Source organism: Lonchura striata, chromosome 8 (assembly GCF_046129695.1).
Source record: "Lonchura striata isolate bLonStr1 chromosome 8, bLonStr1.mat, whole genome shotgun sequence".
NCBI classification, from domain to species: domain Eukaryota; kingdom Metazoa; phylum Chordata; class Aves; order Passeriformes; family Estrildidae; genus Lonchura; species Lonchura striata.
In genome coordinates, this window is record NC_134610.1 from 7,482,969 (window position 1) to 7,501,605 (window position 18,637).

The 18,637-nt window shown below is 39.1% G+C and overlaps 1 protein-coding gene across 1 annotated transcript in view; it reads left to right on the top strand.

Annotated features, from left to right (window-relative positions):
* NCKAP5 (NCK associated protein 5) overlaps positions 1-18,637 on the top strand; it is a 220,590-nt gene that overhangs the window by 187,474 nt on the left and 14,479 nt on the right. Inside the window, exons 14-17 of the mRNA XM_077784917.1 lie at positions 1,791-2,108; positions 4,286-4,422; positions 5,863-5,992; positions 8,486-8,673. Coding sequence (XP_077641043.1) covers positions 1,791-2,108; positions 4,286-4,422; positions 5,863-5,992; positions 8,486-8,673 — 773 coding nt within the window. The remainder of the gene's footprint in view (positions 1-1,790; positions 2,109-4,285; positions 4,423-5,862; positions 5,993-8,485; positions 8,674-18,637) is intronic.

Below are 18,637 nucleotides of genomic sequence, written 5' to 3' on the forward strand. Positions count from 1 at the left end.
ATTGCTAGATGTACACAAGGTATTAGTGGGCAATAGAAATCCATATGTCATTTTAAGAAACACCCTCAGAAGATAAAGGTTTCCATCTTTCTACTTCACCCTTAGCCAAGGCTGTAGCTTTGCTTTTTGATACACATTTTGATCCTACTTAATTTCCCTGTAATAATTCAGAGGGAATGGCTTTTTCATTTCTTAAAGAATAGTAAGAGAGGAAACAACACTACAGGGTCCTTCAGAGTCCCTGTGGAAATGGGTTCCAAATCAGGTCTCACACTGACATGTGAGAGAGGGGAGACTCCTCAGATTTCTGATTTTTATGATTTTTTACTCCGTATCTCTCTGCCTCTCCAACACATATAGGCTGCTTCTCCTTTCTCAAGAACCATGAAATAGAAATACATATTTAATTTATTTGTAAGTACTTTCTTGCTTGTTATCAAGAAAGGCCCATTGAGATGAAGATATTTAACAAGAATGACTGTGGTAATGTTCTTAGTTCAAAAACAAATAGGCAAAACCCATAGAGGAGAAATATTTCCAAATTTTTTAGAATATTAGAGACACTGCAGAGGAAAAAAATAATGAAAATTACTTGAAAGAGAACTGCTAACTACAACAGACTTAAATAACAATTGGACATATCATAAAAAAAGTCAATACTCAGAAACATAAAATAGACATGGAGAAGATATATTGGGCCATGTTCTGCATCTCCTGCTGGAGTACAATTGTTCAATGCAGTATATCTTTAGACTAGTGAAGCCTTAAATTTTTCAAAGCAAAGGAAATTCCTCTGCTTCCTTTGGGATTGTCTGCCACAGACTTAAGATCTTGCTGTCAAGGGATGTTTCCAGACATTTAACCTAAATTATGCTCATTTTCCAACCATTAGTGCTGAAGTTCCCTCCTTGGTGTTTATAGCTCTCAGAAGGACCTTGCCATCCCAGTCTCTTAGAACAGTCTCATAGAAACAAAAAGGAAGTCTCTGGAAAGTGATAGGGAATGAGAGGGCAGGGGGGTGGCTTGTACGTGCTGGTTGCTCAAATAGCAGTGAGCACACAGCTGCACTTGCACCTTTTCCTGTTCCATGGTTCATGCAGCATCTTTCCAATAGGATGAATAAGCTGGAGGGCTGTGTGGGACCACAGTGCTTCCAAAAAAAATATTAAAGGTGTCCCTGCCTGCCATTGTGGACACTTAGCCAAACTGGGATGTGTGACAATGTAAAGGCAGAGCTGTTGCTGTCCAAGATTTGCAGGATGCTCGGAGAGATGGGTACCTCTAAGAAATTCTGTAAATCTTAACTTTATGTAAGAATATGTGATACATTTTGGTTAACACCTTCTTGTATGAGAAACAATAGGAAAAAAAACACAGATGTGGAGAGGCCAAACCTTTGTGGAGTGTGGGCTGATGTTGGGATAAATATATTGCACTATTCCATCCCTCACACTGGTCCTCTCCAGACATTCTATGGGCTTTCAAACTAAATGATTTTAAGATTTCTTCTGTAATTAATTTCCAGGACCTGCCCCACTTAACCATTGTCACACTGTTGTTCCAAAGCAGGGCAATGCCAATGTTGTGGCACTTGTTTAATCTCACTGCACCCCAACAGGTTATTTCTATTTATTCAGTTAGACAAGGTGTCAAAAGCATTCCAGTGACAGGTAACAGCACACTCACGAAGTGCAAAATGTTTGCCTTCCCTTGAAGAAGCCCTTTTTCCCTCTCTAGATCGTTTCTCTGATTTAAATACCTTTAGCTCCATCCCATTTCCTGTGCCTTAGAGTCCTGCTGCCAGATGAGGACGCTGGACAGCGGGATCGGGACCTTCCCCCTGCCCGACGCCGGGACCCGATCCACGGGGAGACACGGCTCCAAGCAAGAGTCACCCCTGGGAACGGGAATCTCTGCAGCCCCCGAGCAAGTTCCTCTTTCAGCTCCTCCAGTAAAAGCCAAAACTCTCGAGCGAGAAGTGCCTTCAGCAGCCAAGAGGAGCCAGGAGTCCGTGGAAAGTGTAATCAGCCACTCAACATCTGAGCCGGCCATGACCGCCAGAGCCGTGCGGCCTTTCCAAAGCCGCCTTCCCAAACCAGCTTCCTCAGGTGAAATGTCAATTCGCTGAAAATCACATTCTTGCTGCCTTGGCCTCTGTTTTGATTAGCAGAAATCCTGTAGTGATGGCAATTGTTAACAGAAATGTTAAATGTGGAGCAGAAGATACTCTTTTTATGAATGTGTAAGGTTAACAAGTTTGTGACCTGAGGCATATTGGAATTTGGTTATACAAAATGCTTATCTGAGAAAGAAAAATTAGTTTAGTACTTAAAGACTTTTCTCAAGAAACAGTACTTGAAAAGAAAAGAAAAAAAAAAAAAGACATATGCCAGCCTTGGAAGTTAACTTGAAAAAGAATATGGATGTTAAGCAATATTCAGGATCACACTGTACAAAGTACAAAGCACAGCCATGTTGTGACATAGAAAAGATGAATTCGTAAAGACTTGCTTTTGATACTGGATTTGAGCTAAAGACTCATTTGGCCTCAATGCATAAATTCTGTCCCACTGAATATATGGCTTTGACCTCAAACAAGGCTCTCATTACTTTCCTGCATCATACAAACACATTTCTATATATGAACATAAAATACCTGACTTTCACTTGTGAGCTACGTGTGTGTTTAAGCTATAAAACAAGAGCTGACAAAGGTATGAAAGGACTGGAAATCCATCAAAGCTCCAGAAAATAACTCTGTAGTAGTAAATAGTTCCACTGAAGTCCTTGCATTTTTTATAAACAAACATTGCCTTTTTATATAAGTTTTTGGAAGGCTCTGGAGTTACTAATATGTATGTTAATAGCATTAAAAATTATTTAGCATTAACAATAGGGAAATTTTCATAGCACAACAGATACAGCAGAAAGCACAGTAAAAGTAATTTGTTTAATGGAGAAGGGTATTGTTTTATCTTGTCCAAATGCAATGTCAGTCATTGATTTGGGTTATGGTGATTAGCACTTTGTCAGTCCAGTTATTGCTCATTAGCAGTTGTATTTAACTTGTATAAATCTGTATCACCCTATAAGAGAGATTCTGTGTAATTAGCATGTAAGGTTAAATATCAAGTTTGAGCTTACTTTAAGGCCATCAAAAATATATGTTCTGCTAATGAGCTGACATATATTGAACCTAGGAGGAAAGAAGCCTCTCTTATATGTCCATAGGATGCATAACAGAAGGTTTCTAATTAAACATCTTAGAACTCAGTTGATTTAACAATGTTCCCAGTGCAGTATTGTAGTGGTATAATAGAGTGCAAACACACATTGTATGCTTTATTACAGACTCCCTTGCTTGTTTCAAATCAAAGCTTAATAAAAGATAATTCAATATTTAGTATTTTTAAAATAAGTGTACTGTTAATTAATGGTACAGCTTAGAAGGATTCAGAAGAGAAATCTTAGTTATAGATTATGTGCTGCATGCTTGAATGGCCACATGTGTGACCTCAATTCAGCAGTGTGTTATAGAGTAGAGCCCATGATTAAACACTGTCATTATAACAAATTGAACAGAAACTGCAAGCATTGAATTGCTTCATAAGAAGTCAGGAGCAGTAAGATTGTTCTGATCTTAATGCTAATATTCACTGCACCAACCTTGTAGGGTTTGTATCTTAATTAAATTGTCATGAAGAGATGTTACAAAAAAGTAGTATACATCAGATGATGGGGTCAGCTCATTCTTTACTAGACTATCTTCATTCAGTTCTTCTCTCCCTCACTTTCTCATCCAAATTACAATTATCATTTTATTTCATATGCACCATATATCTTCTTTGATGTTTTGATTTTGCATAGTGCAAATATGGCAAATAAAAAAGCTGGCTTTCTGCTAGAAAGGTATTTCCAATTATATTTATATTAAAAGGTTGTTCTCTAAGAACATGAAATAGCAGAGGAGATCCTACAATGCCTAGAAGTAGTTACTGAATGTTGTTTCTTGGTTGAAGGGGTATATATTTTATAACTAATGAAGGTATTTAAATTCATGACTTCCTATTCTCTTGTTAACTGGAAAAGGATTTGGATGAAATTCTGCTACTTTAGTTAGAACTATTCCAGTAAGTTAGTAAATTCTTCCTTTGAGTAGTAAAATATTACTGGACATAATAAAAGTATCACAATTTGCCCGCAGTTTTTACTGAATTATAATTGACACACTATCATGAAGATGCTGATGAGACCTAGAATTTAAATAATGTCTCCCTTAATTCAGGAATAATTAACCTTGCAAAGCAAAGTGAACAAGAAGCGAGCTCTGTGACCTCTGCCTCATTAGAACACACTGAAGAGACTGCAGAAAATAGAAAAGTGCTTCCAGAGTGGACCCCCAAGAAAACTACTAAACCAAAGGTATAAGATAAGTAGTGGCATCTCTTAAATGAGATGAGTACTGTGGCCAGTGTAGAGGTATCAGTGTTTTAATGGTCAGTGTTTTAATACGGTGTGAAGAGTAATTAACAATCTGACAGCTGCATTTACTTCCTTACCCTTCATTCGCTGTTTCATTATTTATCAGTAATAATAATACAGCACCTAAAGGTTCTTTGTCCTCCTGGTTATAAACATGTTTTAATTAAAATCCTCTTAGGCACTTATAGAAAAGGAAATGGAGACCTTTTACCCCATTCTTCTCTTCTAGAAAGTTGATCTTGTTTGTTGCTTTTCATGAGATTGTTTTTTTCCCCAGGACTAGGTTTCCTTGTCTGTATGGCTGTGTAGCATGAGAGTTTGAGAGATGCTATGGAAGTATTTTGAACAGGAAAATACTCTAGAGTATGTTCCTAACATGTGTGTACTCTAACATGTTTCTGTGGGGTTTTGGGACTAGACTCAGTTGCAGTCTCTAATGCTGGGCATTCCTGGCTGCATGCAGGTATCCTCCACTCTGCTTCCCTCTCCACAAGTGGGAGATGCCTAACAAAAGGATGTCCTTCTGTATCACTTAAATACTGCAGCATGGATGGAAAGATGGGGAAAATATTACCCCTCTTAGAGAAACAGAATTAAAATCTCACTAGAGGCACCAGAGTAGGGGCACTGGGTGGTGTTTGTACATGCCATCACCCCAGCAGCATCAGGCCTGGCTTCCCCCTGCCTGGTTTGGGGGGTTTATTGTACTGAGCTGCTGCTCCTGAATGGTTTGAACCTTCAGGCTTTCCATGATTAGAAGCTGTCCAGAACTGTCAGTGTTCCTCTTTATTCCCAGAAGAAAATCGATAATACTGCTTCCTGGAAAGAGCTGGCAAAGGAATCACCTGGGAACTAAGGGCTCTCCAGTACTGTAATATAAGTACCAGGACAAGAGACATGAATTTAGGATTTCCTGGTGTAGAAATGGTGGATTGTCTACTGGCCGTCCTCACTGTCTCTAGAGCTGTTTGCAGCAAACTGTTTGTGGTGTGATAATTTTTCATGTTACAAATAGACTGCATTAAACATACTTGAGAATTTCTAAACTTGGTGGATAAATTTCTGAACTTGATGGATAAAATTATCCAAAAATACTGGTGGAATCGAAAACAATGTTACATGAGGAGGGGGGAAAAAAGTTAAAATGTGGATTGTTTCTGCCAGACTGTCTCAGGGGATGTAGCAGGACAAGAATGGTTTATTTCCCCCATGTCAGATTACTTACCTGGAGGAGTCAGACTGGTAATGCAGACTTTCCCAGTTGAACTACCTGTTTATACTGCATGATGAATATAAAATGTGCTACTCCCAATACTCTCTTCAGCATTATTTTGATGTATTTGCATTTTCTGACTTGCTGACATACCTTTCTTTGTGTAGGACACAGCTCTGAGGGTGTGCACGTACTCGGCGAGCAGCACTGACAGTGAGCCAGAGCCAGAGTACAAAACCACTTATTTCAGAACTGCACAGGAGACTCTTGTGGAGTTAACAAAGAGCAACAGACAAGGTAATTGAAAATTGGTACATAAAGATGTATGTTCCTCATCCCCACACTGACTCAGCAGCAGATGGTGCCCTTCATTGAACTGTCTGTTTAGATTTCACTTTCTAACCCCAAATCTTTCTTCAGTCTATTTTTCCATTAACTTTTTATTACCTTTTTCTTTTTATTATGTGTAAGTGCTTTTTCCCCTCTTCCACAGTTTTTGCTAGTTGGGGCCTAACTTGGTTTTTATACATAAACCTCTGTGGTGCAAATAAAAATAATTATATTATTACAAAATGGAAAGTGACTATAAATATAGTTTTCCTTTTTTTTTTTCTTTTTTTGTTATACAGCCAGATGAAATAATGCAGTGATCAAGGCCACAGTTTCCCAACCTCTGTATCAAGGTGATGTTGGTTATGGTGCCACAGTGAACTCTCTCATTTTCCTCTCTTTATATATTACAGCTTTCAAGTAAGAAAGCTTTTAGTGAGAACTGATGGCAAGTTGGAATTTACTGAATTCCAGTAGATCAAAATACATTAAGTGAAGTTCTTGAGATAATAGTTTTCTGTGTGTTTAATAAGCTGGGAAATTGCTGCTCAGCAGCCTGCTGTGCTGGGAGCCACCTTGCAGGGCAGATGTGTGCCCTGGGGCTGTGTCCTTGTCCTTGCAGCCCCTGGATCCCTGCAGGTGGGAGATTCTGCCCAGTGCAAGCTCTTGGCACCAGCCCCAAGCCTGGCAGAGGTCAGCACCACAGCACGGTGACAGTGGCACAGAGAGCACCAGGGGTGGCTGGATGATCTTCACTGTCTCTGATATTTGGCATTTTTAGAGCTCATCCATCGCTTGTGATTCCATGGGAGAGAGCAGAATGGGAAGCCAGGACCATTTATTTACATTGCTTCTGCAGCTTTGTGGGTTTAATCTGTAGAAAATATTGCAAGTCATTTTAGTCAGCCCATAAACACTTCTTTTACAGATTTTGCTTTTACAAAGCATATTCTAATGCAATAAATGTGTTTTTTTAAAGAAGTAAATAAGCTTTTTTTTTCCTACATTCATCACAATTTGCAAAAAAAAAAAAAAAAAAAAACACTTTTATCATGTGTTAACAGTTGCTTTAAATGGCAGTAGATTCCAAGTTTAATGATATTTAAGAATGACTTGGGGTCGCCATCTTACATAGAGATTCATTAATTTTGTGTATATGCCTCCTTTTTGAGCCAGTAAGAGAATAAAACACGTAATTGTGATTGAGACAAATAGAAGATTATGACACATTATTGCAAAAGTATTTCTGCTGTGCTCATTCCTCATAGTCAGGGTTTCTGTTCTGTGCTCTCTAAATGCTGTTCTCACATGGAATTAACAGCCATGCTTTATCCCATTCTGTGTTCAAAGGTCTCAGTGTCTTTATGCACACAATTGATATAACCTCAAAGCATCCACATGAGGCTGGGCCAGGGGCTCCAGCAAACCAATCCACAGAGAATATTTTTATATGAATAGATAATTGCATTTATTAGCTGAATCCCCAGACTCACTGGTTGAATAATTATAACGTTGGAGTGATTTTCATTTTCCATTTATGAGCAGGGAACAGAAAGACTTGAGTGCCCAATGCAAAGGCTATTAAAAGTCAATGATAAGACTTTTGTTGATTTAATGGGCTTAGCATGAGATTCCCAGTGCATTGCCCAATGTTACGGAGAAGGTCAGTAGAGAACAGGGAATATGCCAAATATTCCAGACCCTTCTCTTCCAACCATGAAAGTGTTTTGATTTCATTCTCATAAATTGGTTCTACCCTGATGTGATTCTGTTAGAGGCATTGCAGGCAGACCTTCTCCTAAGGCTGTAGGTTATAAGGCAGAGTTGAAGTTTGTGTAACAAGTATTGTGAGAAAAGAAGTTAATGTTCACATAATGTTCTGTCTCCTGTGTGCTTTCATCAGGCTGCAGAAAATTCCCCTGGTTTTATTTTGGTTTTTTGGGTAAGTTTTCAGCCTTGGACTTCAGAAACCAGGGCTTTATTCCTAATGTTGTTGTGCTACAGCAGGCTCTGAAACAAGCACCACTTTCTTGCCTTGTGTATTCTTTATGTTGCTGTAGTCATTAACTAAAATTGTAGTGAAAAGGAAAGAACTCCCAAGTACAGCCAAACTGAAGGGTATGCTAAAGGAACTTAGCACATCTGCCATGTAAGTCTATTAAAAGACAAAATCTTGCTGCAAATAATTAAGTGGGAAGATTCCCCAAATTAACCACCTTGTCTGTAATTTGAAAAGAAAGGAAATTAATTCTGTCTCATGCTATCTCCTCCAGCTCAAACATTATGTATGAACAGTCCCCACATATGCATTGGAGAATTAGAAGGTAGTATTTTTAATGTTTCTATTGCATTGAATTTCAGATATCTTAAAGAACAATTTAAATACATTTTAAAATCGTAAAATTACATGAAAATCTGTGTAGACTGTCATAATGATATCATTTGTTACATCTCTTGCAGCTGTGCAGGAAAAACAAAGTCAGAGAAGGTCGTTTTTGGGGAACCCATTGTCGATTTTGGATTTATACCAACACAGTCTCTATGGTCAATTTGGAGAGGATGGACCTGAACAATTAGCACATTACAGTTTAATTGAGCAGCTGAGTGGAGCTTCCAGTAAAGACAGCAAGACCAAGGAGAGCCCAAGTGTGAGTTACTGTAATTTTTATATTAGTTCCCATTTTGTTCATTATTATTTTTACTTTTGTTTTTTAACTCGAGTCTGTTGATTGATTACTAAAACCAGGCAGACTTGAAAAAACAGCATGACCTGCAGAAGAGTAAAGATATGAATATTTTTAGAACAGGATGCTACATTTGAATGCTCACCTGTCATAGAATTAGACTTACAAAATTGACAAGTAGAGACAGGTTAGTGCTTGTACTACACCATTAGTGAGGAGTTGAAATTTAAAACTAGCAAGTAAATTCAGAGTTTATCTTTTAAGGCTGCTCCTTCACATATAATGAGATAGTTTATATAGAACAACATCTATTAAATTACTTAAAACTCTGGAGAAGTATTCCTGAAAATTCAAATGAAATTATGCTATGGAAATCACCTGTCTTCTGGTTTCTTTGGGGATCTTGGTGGCAGATTTGATGGTTTTAAACATTATTTTGATGAAGACCAGTCCTGATCTGATGGGTTGACCTTGGTGCTAAACAGAAACAAATTTGTTTTCTCCTCTTACTTCATGTGAATCCACTTCCTTTTCTGTGTCTAGAAATATTGAACTGACATCACACAGTCTCAGCAACCCTGAAGAGGAACTTTTCAACCTGTTGTTTTCCTCCTCTGTTCTCATGCCTCCTCCTCTCACCATCTCACTCCCTTCCCTCTCTCCTTTGATCTAAAAAGCCAATTTCTCTGAAAGTAGAGACACCAGTCATGATCCAGTGTAACCATTTTGATTCCATGTTCAGTGTGTTTCCTCAGCTCTTTTTAGGCACAAAATCTTTCATTTCTGTGTGTAGCACTCAGCACATTTTGGGAATGTAACACTACAAACAAAGGTGGTAGCAGAAAATAAGGAATGAGCTGCTGGTTTGAAATTTACTGGTGTAGTGCATAAATGAAAAAGAGTTTTTATCTCTTCCCAGACCCCAGTTTTCAGTTTCAGGAAATGACTGTGCTTTGCAACTTCAGAGGTGATTAACCAAAGTTAGAGTCTTAGAGCTTTCAGGAATCTGGGCCAAATATGCAGAAGGAATATGAAGAACAAAATGGCAGTACTCCTGTTTATTTCAACTCTGTTGGCATCAAAGTCCTGCTTAACTGAATATTAAATTGACCAAAAACTTCAAAAGAAAAATCCTGAAATGTATGTGCCTCATTTCCCAATCAACACAATTTCATTAGTACCCAGAATATTATTCCGTTTTAATATATGTGGGTCATATTAGAAAGAACAATTTAAAATAATCTGACTTCAGGTTGGGAAGGGAAAAAATGAAAAAGGGCAGCAGAAGGGTGTTAAAATGATATGTGCAGGAAAATAATCTGAGCATCCACTTAATTCCTCGTCTTGAACATCCAGAAATTCATAGCTTAATTATGTGTAGGAGATGAATTATATATGTGTGCATATATATATATGAAAAAATACATAAAAATCAGTTCTGCCTTCTGAAGGCCAAGGTCTTTTGCTATTAACAGAGCAATTAGATTTGGTTCCAGTACAGAAAAGTGACTTAGAGTTGCATCTACTTTTAATTAATTAGTTTCATGTATTCCTTGTATATGATATCTCTCCAGTGTGCCCAATCTGCATCCAAACCTAAAGAAAACCATTGAACAGACCTTAGGATCCTGTGAAATCCCATCCTTTAACCAAAAGGCATCAGGTGTAGCTCAGCCAGCACCAGCATTTTTCATGCATTATGCTGAGGAGCTCTTGAGCTTTCCTTTTAAGGGTCTGAAATAGTTCTCCAAACAGCATTGCCTCTCCCTGAGCAGCAAAAGCTCAGTAAAGCACTAGAGATTTGCCTGTTAGTATTAAACTTTTCAGCATGGCAAATGATAGGAAGTAACCATGAAAAGCAGCTTGCCCTGAACTCCTTGTTTGAAACAATTTTTTGTTTTAAGCAAATTTTTTCTGAGCTGTAGTTTGTCCAACAGAAGAAGATCTTCAGTCTGTTTAAATCAGAGCTATGTGATCTGCAACATTGCCCACAAAAAGAGTGGGAGAGCAAAGACAGAGGCACTTATGGGCAACAAATTTAAAAAAAAAATCTCAGTGTATAAATTTTAGGGGGAGAATAATGCAGTTTTCATGCGTAATATTTGGTATTTTGAAAAAGGAAACGGTAAGAGCTTTGAATTTAATTCCCAAGTGGCATTTGTCAAGCCTTGGAGAAAAAACCAAACAAAAGATGTGTGTCAAAAATGCGTCATGATGGGCAAAATGAGTTTACAGTGCTTGTCTGAAGAGCAAGTGTGCTGAGACAGTCTCTGAGCCCAATTAAATTGGGCTGTACAGCTCAGGATGGCAGTGGTGCAGACTGGGGCTCTAATGAGGCAGTCAGGAAGCTCTCTTAGCCCAGACTTGTCATTTGATTTGTCTCCCTCTCAACCAATGCATTCACCAGCATTGCCTGCAAAGTTTGTACACAGCCAGTTTCATCAGCAAAAATAGTACTGTGCAGGAGCTTCAGAGGAGAAACAACTGATGGGCCATTACTGTGATAAAGGGACACTGCAGGGACAGTTTAAGGAATCAAAAAGTGCTTTTAGACATTGAAAGGGAAAATTACAGTCTTAAACAGCATCCTGGTTAAATTCTCTTGGCATTAAGACAAATTTTACCTTATTTTTATTTTGACCTGAAAAACATATTCTGAAATTATGTTATCCTTTGACACACTGCAGAATTTTGCATGAGAAAAGCAACTCCCAATTTCAAAGAAAGGAATAAATTGCATTGAATCATCAGCAGAAAACTTTCACCTAAATTAACAACCATGGTGTATTTTCCTCATGTAGGATTTTCCAAACAAGAAACATTCATTTTTACATCTATCAAATGTATTCTTTTTATTTGAACAGTAACTGGTTTAATACAATATGTGCAGCACCTGATCTGAAGTCCACTGCAGGCAGCCCATGGGAGACACCTTGTCAGTGAAACTTCACTGAGCCCTGCATTAAACAGCTGCTCCTATTCCCTGCACCCTGGGACTGCCCTGAGCACTTTGCCAACATTATGACTCTTACCTCGTTTATGCCGTGAAAAAATTATTTCACATTTCATCAGTTAATTTACTGTTTAGACTTTAAAAGCTCAAGTGGCTTTTTTCTCTTCAAGAATTCATAAAACAGGAGGAATCTCCCTTCCCCAGGCACATTGTTTAATATTAATGTATTTTTTTTATAATCAAACAGGAACCATTTTGAGAAGTAACTGAGTTGGTCAAAGGTTTTATTACTTGACCATCCTTATGGTCTCAAAGAATTATGAAAAATATGTTTACTTCTCTGTCCTTAACCAACCATTACATACTTTTACTCTCTAATACAGTGCTTCTTGCTCTCCTTTGTCCTTACTATTCAATTTAAGTCACCATCAAGATTTGCTTGGGGTTTCAATCATGAATTGAGAACTTTAAAGAAAAGATCCTTATGGAAGGAATTGGTACCCATCAGAAGTTTCTCATTCCTCTTGATTTTCCCCAGTTATGACGAGATACATAAGAAATCTGGCATTTCTGGCACAGTTACCTTGTTAATTGCATGGGCACTTGAACTGGAGGACTCATGTAATGAGAGTTTTCTCTGTGCAATGTGAGTTGTGGCCACATCCACCACGGCAGGGTTTCGGTGTGTGGAACAGATGATCCATGAACAAGATCAAATCCTTGTGTCTGGAAATTCAAGTAGACATTAGAGTGAGCTGCCAAATACAGGCCAAGCAAAAATTAGAGATGTTGCTGCTGTTTAGGCTGCGCTTGCAAATAGGACTGACCTGGCGGCATTCCCAGATAAACTCAAGGATTTTACAGCTGAGTAAGCTGATTGGGAGTTAATGCTGCATGATTGACCTGTTGTGCTCACATCCTCCTATTAGCAGAGAAAATACCCACGAAAGGACTGGGAACAAGACTAAGTCTGGTAATTGCACACCACTTGCCATCCTCCAGGATCTTGGAGCATTAAACTGATAGCAGAGAGGTGTTCCAGCCTTGCTGAATTACAGCCTCACTTAGAGCAGCCCAGACACCTCTGCAGGCTACACTAAACAAGAGTGAGGGGGAAATAAAGAAAGGCCTGAGCTGCTTCTTCTTGCATCTCATCTCCTACAGAAATCAGTAAGACCTGAGCTGGGTTATGAACTAGCAGCACAATGGGTACTTTGCACTCTTCACCTCTTTAGGCAGATCTTGGAGAATGTGCCAGAAAAGTTTGTGTGCCTGATTTGGGTTCTTTGAGACCCTTTCTGAAGGTGGCTTGCTCTCTCTGGAAGAGAGAAGCTCTTCAGCTTGTGAATTAAGTCTCTTTTAAAAAGGACTCTCCATGTTTAAGTATCTGAAGTAATTCTGAGGAGACCATGTGCACTCTGCTTTCACAGAATTTTTTTTCCCATTATCAGATGTGCTTAGGGAGGGATTCTGCTTATCACATGTGGAAAAGCCAAAGATTTCAGTCCAGTTAGCACTTGGGAAGAGCTGTATCCTAAGACTTTTAACTGGAAAGGAAGTATTGCCCTAGGGAGCTACTTTCTTCCTTTCCCCTGACCAGCTGCTGCCTTACCCTGAATACCAGACTTTCAACCCAAAGTTAATAATATGAACATTGCCCCAAACTCTCCTCTGTGGAAAACTTAATAAAAGTCAGCTATTGTAGTTACCATCTGTATTTGGGAGAGTGAAACCACATCTCAGGGCACACTCTGGTGAGCACTAAATAACTGCTTTCCTTTTACTTTCATGTAACATGAATACCTGCAGCTGGGGCAGCCCTGGGTGATATTTTACTGGGCCAGCAGGATCTGTTTTGCTGTCTGGAAATTGGTGACAGCAACACCTATGTAATGTTACAACCAGAAGAAAACAGCAAACGCTCCTGATGGCCTCGGTCTTGGCTTGTTTTATACAATGTCTGTGTTACTGCAAATACAGAGTTTGAAGCAGCTCTTACAAATTATTATACCAGAAAGTAATGGAAGGTAGAAGAGGTCCATTGTCAGTAAGAGAAATAATCTAATGGGCTGGATCAAATACAGAAATTAGGTGATAGTAGCTTTCTGTGTACTAATTGCATAATTTAGTTTACTTCACATCAAGCACAGGAACCTCACCTTCTCTTTGCTATTTTTCCTGTGAGGCTTAAGAGAAAGGAAGATGATGAGGTGGGGAGGAAAATCAGCTCTATTTGGTTTCCTAGACCTGATGAACCTAGGATATTAAGGAAGAAACTGCCATTGTAGAATCTGCAGTCTCACTCATCCATCTTTGGTGTTTTAAGATAATTTATTTTCTTTCAAGTAAGGAATGGATATATCAAACCATTGCATATGTTCAGAGAAGTGATCTAGGGATGTAAACCTTTGGTGGTATTAATACTCAGCACCGCCATGTGGGGACCTCTGAGCTGCACATTTCCAGGTTTGGTCAACATTGCCTCAGTAGGATTTTCCCACTGACAGGCTTGGGGCTGCAAGATTTCCTTTCTGTGTAATCAAAGGGGTTTGATTCTCAGATGAGTGATGCAATACTTGTGCCATCAAAGCAGGGACTGTCTGAGCAATTGCCTGAGTTGATGTAAAACCCATTTTCAGGGGAATTATATAGGAGTATTTGACAATGTAAGTGACAAAAACCACAGGAGCATGGTGTGATAAGAAAACAGATTTGACCATCCATGGGAATAATGCAAAATTAAACATATTTTTTCTAACCTAAAGTCTGATTTGCTCATATTAAATTAGAAATAGGCTATGACATCTGCAGACATCTACAAATTACTTGTATCTGCACGGTTTTTTCCTCTTCACAGGACAAGTTCACATTCTAAGATCTGCTTCCAAGCCTTATATTCCCAATGAGGTCTTTATTGTTCCTAATACCTTGCCATCAAAGTTGCCCCCAAAAAATAAAGTGAAGAGACAGCAAAACAAGCAATTTGAAGCCTAGCTAGGCAGTCTTCTGGGACCAAAGCCTCACTTGACACACATCACTTAAGAGAAATGTTGTGCAGTGTGGAAGAACATCCTTACAGCCAGCCTGAGGAACTGGCTTGGCAACAGTAAAAAGCTGCAGTTATGGGAGACTCATTTCTCTCCTTGTGCCTTCTAGGTGAAACTGCTGAGGTTTCTTATGCTGCTGAGAGTTTTAGTAAAAAATTATGCGATGGAGAGTGGTTCAGCAAGGAGGATGATAGCATTCTCTATAACTTCCTTAAGTTTTTAAAAGGCTTTGGCAAGAGAAAACATTTGGAATGCAGTGTCCATGAGAGAAAATAACTTTTTTAATGGTATGCAAGGGACATTTTTAGGGAAAAGATAACCCTAAAAAAAACCTGGAAGCTGCTATCTGCTGAAGTAGTTCTGCTTCTAGCATTAATGGCCTCGGTAGTTTTAGTAGTGTGGCATCAAAGCCCATTCTGACTAGCCCTCCAGCTGGTGTAAAGACCATTTTATGTTTGGTTAGTGTATTTATGGGGATGGGTAGGTGGCGACGTTTTAACTCAAGTATCTTTTAGCACACAGTTTTAAGAGTATTTGGGCATCAGTGAGGGACAGAGAGTCTTTGGCATAGGAGAGCAGGCTGTGTGGCATTTAAAGCACATGGTGTGCAAGGCTAGCAGGAGAATGGTTTGGATGTGAGTCTGAGAGAAGTGGAGGAAGTGGGAGCCAAGGGCTTCAGGCACTGCTGGGCATGTAGGTGCAGCTCCAGTGCCCCTGGCACAGGGTCACCAAGTGCTGAACTCCCCAGCCTCTCACAGCACCACTGATCTGTGCCTCTGTGCCTTGTCAGCTGCCAGGAGCAGATGTCTGGGCTTGTGATTTAAAGCAACTCACCAAGATGTCCTGTGGCCACAGCTGGAGCCTTGTGCTCACTGAACCCCTTTGGCACTGTAAGGAGGGGAGAACTTTGCCCTTTCTGAGTGGAAAAACTTGATCACTGGAGCAGAAACCCCATATCCCACCATCTCAGCAAGCAATTTCAAATTACAGGGAGAAGCTTGTCTTTTCAGCATATGAAAGCTGCATAACCACATCACACACACTGGCCCAGATGTCACAGAAAGCCCTGCAGGTCACTTGCTGGAGTCCCTGAGGGTCAGCCCAAAGCTGCTCGTGTGCAAGTGCCCAGAGCAGCTGTGCAGCTGTGCAGAGCAGCTGTGCAGAGCTGTGCATTTACAGGCAGTCTGTCCCAGCTCTGATGGCCTGGCTACCCCAGGTCATTTCTCAGCAGGGCTGAGCAGCTGCAGTGAGCAGGGTGTGGGTAAGACATTCAGTCCCTGCCCACCCTCCCTGCTCACTGCAGACACATCCCCAGCACTCCAGTGTCCATTTGCCTTTGGAACTGGAGATTACTTCTGGATTTCATAGGCACGGGGGCTCTTAGGTGTAAGTAGGAAGATCCTTTAGTCTAATAAGAACCAAAAGTACATACAGAACAAAAGTATAATTTGCTAGTGGTTTCCCCGAGTGGGAAATGTTCTGGGCTGTTTTTCAGAGGTTTGACAGATGGAGCTGCTGTGATTTGCAGCGTGGCCCAAAGTGCACTCATGTTTCTGCCATTTGTAACCAGGCATTTCTTCAGTCCCCCATCTTTGGAAATAAAGCTGCAGGTTTCATTTCTCTCACTATGGAATAGGAATATTATAATAATACTGTGGGCCAAAATAGAATTCAGGAAATATTAACAGCGACAAGTGATAAATATTAGTAAGCAGGTGAGATAGTGTAATTGTTGTAATGATATTAGTAATAAAAGAAAAAGCTGAAAAATACATTGGACCCAATAAACATTGGATTGACTCAATCAAGATAAGAGCAGGAGGACACAGGGGTGTATTCAGTGAGCTGTTTGTTTTCTATTGCTGGAAAGTATTTTGATCCAAGAGGACCATGTGCTTAGCAGAGCTAAATGAGATGAATAACACTGTAAAATTTTTGTGAATTGTTTTTTCAGCTGAAACTTGCCTTCACCATCTATAACAGTGATATGTTTTGCATAAAGCACACAAACATCACACAAAGAAGGCTGGGAAATGACTGATATTTTGGTGTGAGAGTTCTGTACCAAGGAGAGTATTTGAGGAGTAAGTTACACAGATGATGGTAGCAGGAATTGTGGCAATATACTGAGAATATGTTGGCAAATTATTTCTATTTTTAAGAGGACACTTCTTCTTTCCATATGCACATGACAATAATATCCTAATCAATGTAGTATTTTATGTCTAATATTGACAAAAAACATATTGAAATAATTTTTTGGTGTTTATAGTTTGTTCCATTAGCTGTTTTCCTTTCCCAAAAGTGATTTGCCTTTTATTGAAATTAGAAGTTACATTAGATTTTGTGCAGTATGACACATGGACTCTCTCTTCTTAAGAAAAATATTGGTAAGTATTTTTAGCAAGTGCAAACTTTCTACTTTATAGCAGGTCCCAAAGTGTAATATTTTATCTCTTACTATATTTTTAGGCCCCAATACATAAATTTCAGTCTTTTGCAGCATTCATATTAATTTAATGAAAAGTAATGTTTGTATTTGATAGGAGTAAAAAGCATAGTATTTAGCAGATTTAGTAGCAATAGGTGACACAGGAGACTTTGGGAAGTTCACAAGATGTAGTTACAGAATTCAAATGTCTAATTATCCTTCACAAAGGCTAAGAGTGATACAAGTTTCCATAGCAGATGTCAGAGTCCTGGCAGCCTGAGCTGCTCCTCAGTCCCTCAGGGATTGAGACACAACCTGATGGCTCTGCTCCCATTAGTGCCACCTTCTCTCAATTTCTCCATCCTTTGCCTCCTCATTAATAGAGGTCACTAAAACTTTTACCTACTGTAAAAAATTGTAGCCTGAAGAACTTCTCTTAGCTACTCCACTGTTATTCACAGCAAATCAAACCCCGAGTGATTATTATCTGAAAAATTGCCAGTCAAACACTTTAAAGTGATTTTTCTGACATCCTATTACATATGCACATATCCTATGGGTTACTGAATGCTCTGTAAAGCAAACTGTAAAAAAAGGTCTCAGATGGTTTTGGGAGGATGAAGAGTAAAGCAGAAGTGGGTGGAAAAGAAGAAATAAAATATGAATAGTGTGCGTTGCTGTGGCTTATAAAATTAAAATGTTAACTATGCAGTAATAGTTTATGATATTTCTTCTAACAAAAAAAAGTTACCAGATTGGGAAACTTGTTGGTAACACACATAATAAGACAAAGAGCAGATTTGAAATGTAATTTTCAGACAGTGCCTGAAACTGAAGAGCAGAAGTAGCTGAGCAGACAGCACATGCTTGCTGGTTGCTCTTGCAAGAATTATTTTTTTCTGCATAGACTAAGAGGAGACTATTTTATGGCCTCTAATCAGTAAAAATAAAGGTCATGGTTTCTTCAAGCTTCTTTTCTTAATGGCCGTGCCTAAATGGGTATTTAAACACTTCAGCTGCCCAGTTTTCAAGGGTGCTACAAATCTGTAGCTCTTGCTGATGTCTCTGACCAATTCATGTTATTTGGATCCTGTGAAAATCATGGAGTTTATAGAGGGCTTGAAAATTGGTTTCGATATTCTCCCTGTAACTGGCAGAATTTTGGTCTGTAACATCCTGCTTCTGTGGGCAATGACATGGAACATCAGAGACATTTCCCCTGAGTTAAAAGGAAGGCCAAATGCTGTGCATTTCTATTCTGGTCCCACTGTGCTCCCATTAAGATCATATCATAATGAAATTCTTCATATTTTTAAATCCATTTCTTTATTGCATTTTCCATAACATTAATGCATGGGAAACTGGAAAAAGCCAAAACTTTCATTTGTATCATCTTACAGGATATTTTTACTATCACTATCATAGGAACATCATCCTATCTTTTAATGTTCCCTAGAATCACTACAGCAAGCCAAGAGTTCAGAGGGCTCAGCATTT